The 5668-nt window shown below is 63.4% G+C and overlaps 1 protein-coding gene across 1 annotated transcript; it reads right to left on the reverse strand.

Annotated features, from left to right (window-relative positions):
* On the reverse strand, positions 1–5375 carry TRMT2A (tRNA methyltransferase 2 homolog A). The gene is made up of 12 exons (XM_003814064.5): positions 5021–5375; positions 4166–4740; positions 3799–3907; positions 3393–3574; positions 3092–3206; positions 2888–3003; positions 2701–2812; positions 1812–1934; positions 1558–1633; positions 1244–1360; positions 1037–1133; positions 1–920 (listed from the first exon to the last, which is right to left on the reverse strand). Exons 1-12 carry the CDS (start codon positions 5042–5044, stop codon positions 689–691), a joined length of 1878 nt encoding a protein of 625 aa, XP_003814112.1. The 5' UTR covers positions 5045–5375; the 3' UTR covers positions 1–688.
* Between the last annotated feature and the right edge of the window lie 293 nt (positions 5376–5668).

Below are 5668 nucleotides of genomic sequence, written 5' to 3' on the forward strand. Positions count from 1 at the left end.
GAATGGCTGATGTCTTTATTCTGAGGGTGAGAGGCTGGCACCCTGTGGACCCTTGACTGGCCAGATCCCCTCCTGGAGCCTCCCTGCAGGCTGGACCCTGCCTTTGTAACAGCTGAGCAGCACCCCAGCATGGCCCCTTCTTTGGTTGATGCCCTCTCTGCTGGGCTGAGGGCCAGGCTGGCCACAGAGGGGCCAACTCTGCCCAGTGTTCTCCACCCCATGCCCCCAGCTGGTGCAGTTCCCAGACCTCTCTCTGCCTCTCCTCAAGTTTAAGTATCAAATCAAACATTCTTTTTTAAAGTAAGCTCTGCCCTGACTCCCCCAGCCATGCAGAGAGGCTTGCAGAGCTGCCTAGGCCTAGTCTGGCCCTTTCCCTGGCACCCAGGCCCTGTGTTCAGACCCCTGGCTCTCATCACAGAAACACCCTTTGTTGAGCAGTTGTTTATTCTGGCCCTCACAGCCTTGGCTAGTCCACAAAGGCCCTGGGGATGGGGAACAGGCTGCAGGAGCCCACCTGTCTTCCTGGTCAGGGCCCCTGGCCCCTAGCAGCAGGCCAATCCTGGTGGGGCACAGGGTTCTGTGCCCTTTGGCTGCCTACCTCTGAATATCCTGGCCAGCAAGCCATGCCTTCCCCGCCCCTGGGGCCCTGGGAGCCCTTCAGCTCCTGTCCCCATAATGGGTCCTGGGCCTAGGATGAGGGGAAGGTCCCAGTTTCTTGTAGGGTGTCATCTGGGGGTCCTGGTGTGGGTTGAGCTGGAGGGCTGTGGGGCCCCAAGACCCCTGTGCCATTGGGGTGCTCCACCCTCTCAAACAGGATGAGCATCTCACAGTGCGGGGTCTGCGGGAACAGGTCCACTGCCACAGCCTTGACCGGCCGGAAGGGAATGCCCTTCACCCGGTTAGATGGGGCTCTGCAGAGGCTGTGGGGGGAAAAGGGGGGTGCTAAGGTCAGCCGATAGGCTAATCAGGGGCTCCTGTGGGAGCTGGGGGCTTGGTACCAGGCCTAGCCCCCACCCAGGCCCCTGCAGACACTCACTCCACAAAGTTGCCCATGGCTGCCCGGGGGTTGCATGAGACGTACAGCAGCCGCCTGAGGTTCTTAGCTCTCCGGATGGCCAGGATCACCTTGGAATCTGAGGAGGCAAACACCAGCTGGGTCCCCACAGCCAGAGAGTGCATAACATGGTGAGCCACCCCATGTGTCCTCGTTCCCGTGCCACCTCCTTAAGCAAAAGCCACTCACGCAAGCCAGCACGGGGTGGGTCCAGGATGGCCACGAGGTGCTGGGAGGCCAGTCTGCTCACCAGGGTGGGCACCAGGTCCTCGGCCCTCCCGCAGTGGAACTCCACATTACTCAACTCTGAAGAGATGGCACCGTGGCCTGTCAGAGGGCCACATGCCCTCCCAGCAGGGCCAGCCCTGGGGAACCCCTAGCCAAAGAGCTTGCTCACTTGCTCTACCTGTCGGGCAGCCCCCAAGCCCTGGCTGTGGCTGAGGCTTGCAGCAGGGGTGGCGGCTGCCCCCATCCCCACCCCCACCCACGGCCTTGCCACTCACCATTGTCCTGGGCGTTCACCCGGGCGTCCTCCACAGCCTCTGGGCATAGCTCGACCCCAATGACCCTCTTTACCTTCTGAAACAGGAAAGCGTGGTGTCGCCCCACCCAGGGAGGGGAGTACATGGGGCCCTGTGGGCAGCAAAGAGGAGCTGGGCCTGGGGCATGATGGAGTCAGCTGTGGTGCCTTTGAGCTGGGGTCAATGGGGGTCTTGGGGTGGGGAGAGGGTGCCCTCAGCAGGGCAGGAGGGCTCACCCGGGCCAGGGCCAGGCCAATGGTGCCGGTGCCACAGCACACGTCCAGCACCGTGCTCCCCGCATCCAGCTGGGCCCAGTCCTGGATGACTGTGTAGAGCACCTCGGCTGCGGGTGTGTTCACCTGGGGGCAGGCGGTGCCCAGGATGTCAGTGGCTCCTCTCCTGTGGTGCCACTGGTGCCCCCTGACGCCCACATTCCTGGTCCCTCCATCCTGCCGGGACCTCCGGCGCCCACTTCCCACCTTGGTGCCCAACGTCTTCCCTGACCCCACCTTGGACCAGCCTTGCTGATGCCCTCCTCCAGCCCCTGGCTTTAAAAGCCAAGCCCGTGCTAAGCACAGCCTCCTCCTTGCCCCACTTGGTTGAGGGCTCATGAGGCCCCGCAGGCCAATAGGCTGCACCTTCCCTGCCCCAGCAAGGGGGCTTTGCCTCCCACAGCTCACACCGGGGCACCTGGAATCACCCAACTGCAGCTCCCACCCCCACACCTGGCCCTCCAGGAGGTCCTGCCAGGCCTGTCTCCAAAAACAGGGCCGCTCCAGGTCCCCACAGCCTTCCTGCAGCAGTGAGCAAACAGTGAAACAGTATTTCCCAGCCCAGAGGCCACCATGGCCTCCCTCCTGCCGAGCCCAGAGCAGTGCCCTGTGGTAATGCACTGAGGGCCACTCCTCATCCTCCCTGTGACAAGGGCCACTGCCGTGTGTACCTCTAGGTTGTCCCGAGTCAAATCAGTGATGACCAACCTCTTTCCTACTTCACCCTCCCCTGTGGCTCACCTGCCTGGATACTCCCCCAAATCTCACCTGAGCCCACTGTTCCCATCATGTCCTGATGGTGCGTCAGGCCTCCCTCAACATGTCCCCATGCCCACCAGGGACTCAGGGCTACCTGGAAGAAGGCGTGTGGAGAGATCCGGAAGGTCAGCCCTAGCAGGTCCTCGTGGATGCACCGGTCCCCAGCCACATGTTCCAGGGGCAGGCCCTCCTGGCTAGGAGTCTTTCTGTGGGTGAAGGTGCAGGTCCTTCAGTGTCACAGTCCCTGCAGGGACCTGCCCCGCCCCACTCGGGCTCCTTACCGCTGTCCCTCCTCCACGAAGTAGAGGCAGGTCACTCCACTGGCCCTGCCTGGCCCTGCTGTGAAGTGCTGTGCTAGGGAGGTCTTCAGCTCTGCCAGCTCCTCAGGGCTCAGCTTCTGGAGTAAGTGGTGAAAAGTTCCCATCAGGCTGTGCTGAGGCCCACCTAGGCTAGGCACCCTCCCCCAGCAGGGCCCCCGTGGAGACCTGGGGGTGGAAGTAGGCAATGGCCATGGCCTGGCGGCGGCGGCTAGTGCGCACAGTCAGCTGCTTCCAGTGGCCTGTGTACGTCTCTGGGTCGTATGCCGAGTATGGAGTGGACCTGTGGGAATCACGAGCTGGCCCAAGTGCCCACAACTGGGCAAGCAGTCCCCCTGCTCTCTCCTCTGGCCACACCTTCCTTCATCTGGCTGAAATGGCAGGCACTCCAGAATTCCCGGGGCAGGATCACCACCCTCTGCTCCCACACCGCATAGGACTTCCCGGGAGCCCCATCACAGGTCCTCACCGGATGAACTCCTGGAAGGCCTTCACCACCTGCTTGGTGGCTTCGGGGATGTGCACGGTGTCAAACGGGGCTGCCACAGCACACGTCCCGCCCTTGTACTTGCCGAGCCGACAGCCCACGGTGTTATCCTCCCCATCCACCCCGACGCCAACCAGAAACTCACACTTATTACGGTACTCAGTCTGCAGGGAGAGAGAGCTGCACCTTACCCTGGCTGCCCAGCGCTTGGGCCTGGAAACCCTGATTTCCCCACAGGGGCTGGCAGTCAAACAAGAGGAACAGCTGACAACTATGTGATGTTACCAGAAGAAAACACAAAGCAGGGAGATCAACAGGAAGGGTGAGCAAAAGCAAAGTTTTTCAAAACTCAGGATAGGGGTTTGTGGCCACCGAAGTCTAGCCTGACCTGCTGGGGTGATGGCCTGACCCCCTCCAGCGGGCAGCAGGCCTTGTTGTGCTTGTGCCTCTGCTCGAGCAGCCAGGGCAGCAAGGCACGGTTGGTGCTCCCGATTTCCCTGTAAGAGGAGCAGATCGGTGGTTGGACTCCACCTACTGCCCCCCACCCATGCCAGGCCACTCCCCAAATGTCCAGGCTCCTGACCCCTCCTTTGGGATGTCATTGTGCCCACTGTGATGTGGGTGTCTTGCTGGCTAGCTCCCAAAGGGGCCGCCAGATCCTGTGCTGGGCCTCCCAACTGGTGCATGGACAGGCTGAGGAAGCACAGGGCCGGGCAGAGCCCTGGCCAAGAGGGATGTCTTGTGCCCACACTCACTTGGCAAGTTTCTGCAGCACCTGCTCGCACTCCAGCTGCTTCCGCTCAAGCTGCTCAGCATAGGGCACTGTCCATAGAGGGGTCACCACATCGGCCACTCGTGTTACTGGTGGCTCACTTTCACCCTCCTGTCGCCTCCTCCTGGCCATGGGGTCAGCCTTGGGCCGGGCCAGGCGCACACTGAGTGGGCGGCCTTTCCAGAGGGCACCATGCAAAACGCGCAGGGCCTTGTCCCTCTCTGCAGCGCTGCGGAATGTCACAAAGGCGCAGGGTGGTTGCCCAAAGAGTTTGGTTTTGTGGGGCTGCAGACCAAAGCGGCCCAGGAAGCGCCGGACGTCGCTGAAGCTGGCGTGGCGAGGCACGTTCTGCAGCTCCAGTTTAAAGATCTCAGAGGTAAACAAGTCATCCCTGATGTAGCTGTAGAGCCCGGGCTGAGGCCCCGGCCCTGTAGCCGCCCCAGCGCCCTCTTTCTCCACCTCCTCCAGGGCTGCCGGGGCTGCAGGGGGCACCGAGACTGTAGGGCAGCTCAGGGCACTGCTGCTCTCCTGGCCACAGCTCTCCATGGGCTTCGGGCCCTGTGTGGGGACAGATGGGGTGCTAGGGTGAGGACTAGGCCCTGGGGGCCTGGCCCCCCAAGCTTCCTTATGGCACACCCAGACCTCCGTCGGTGCACTCTGCACTCAGCCCTGCCCCTCCCCTCCCCTCCCCCATTCTACCCTCCCGACCCCATTCCCGTCTCCTTTCCTCCCCCATCGCACCTGCCTCGTCCCCACCTATTCTCTGGCAGGTTTCCTGACCCACCCCGCCTCCTCCCACCCCATCCCCGTCTCTACCCAGCGTCTCCCCGCACTCTACCTCGTTGTCGAGGTTCTCACTCATCGCCCAGGCGGTTCTCCGCCTAGACCAGGGGCGCCATGGGGGCCGCCTGGCCACCTCGTCCTGGGCCTGTCACAAGGGAAGTGGCCTGTCACAAGGGAAGTGCTCAGAGGGGAGGTGCTCAGAGAGCCGGTGCAACGCCGCGAGGTCGCCGCCACCCTCGGCTTCGCCCCAGGCGGGGCGGGACTCGAACCTGCGATGCTCAGGTCCGGGTCTCAGGCTTGGGGCTGTACCGCCCGCCCGCCAGGGGCCCGCGCCGGCCGCTCGCTTCGCTAGCCACTCTTAGTCCGCCAGCGCGTGCGGCGGAGGCCGAGCGTCTCTATGATCCTGGCTTCTGGCAACGTCATCGTCACGCGCCGGATCCAACCCCCAACCACTTTAGCCAGCTCTAGCGGCGCGCGTGGCCGGGACGGAAGTGCGCGCGGGGGTCGCCGGGAGTGCGCGCTCCTCTGGCTGACGGGCGGGCCGGGCATGCGCCGCGGGCGTTTTGGCGGGAAGCGCGGGGCGGGCCGGACAATGAGAGTGTCCGCCTCCTGAGCCAATAAAGCTGTACTGGTTTTGAATCGCGGCGCGTTTCCCGCCGCTGGGGTCAGGGGTCGAGGTTCGGGTCGTGGGGCGGAGGGAAGA

The sequence above is a fragment of the Pan paniscus genome, chromosome 23 (assembly GCF_029289425.2).
Source record: "Pan paniscus chromosome 23, NHGRI_mPanPan1-v2.0_pri, whole genome shotgun sequence".
Taxonomy (NCBI): Eukaryota; Metazoa; Chordata; class Mammalia; order Primates; family Hominidae; genus Pan; species Pan paniscus.

Excerpts from the sequence above, each read along its gene's own strand:
- TRMT2A (XM_003814064.5), bottom strand. The coding sequence starts at position 5,044 with ATGAGTGAGAACCTCGACAACGAG. Across the intron at positions 3,004-3,091 it reads TTGCCTACTTCCACCCCCAG|AAGCTGAGCCCTGAGGAGCT; the intron begins GTCTCCACGGGG and ends CACTTACTCCAG. Across the intron at positions 1,134-1,243 it reads CCCACCCCGTGCTGGCTTGC|ATTCCAAGGTGATCCTGGCC; the intron begins GTGAGTGGCTTT and ends TTGCCTCCTCAG.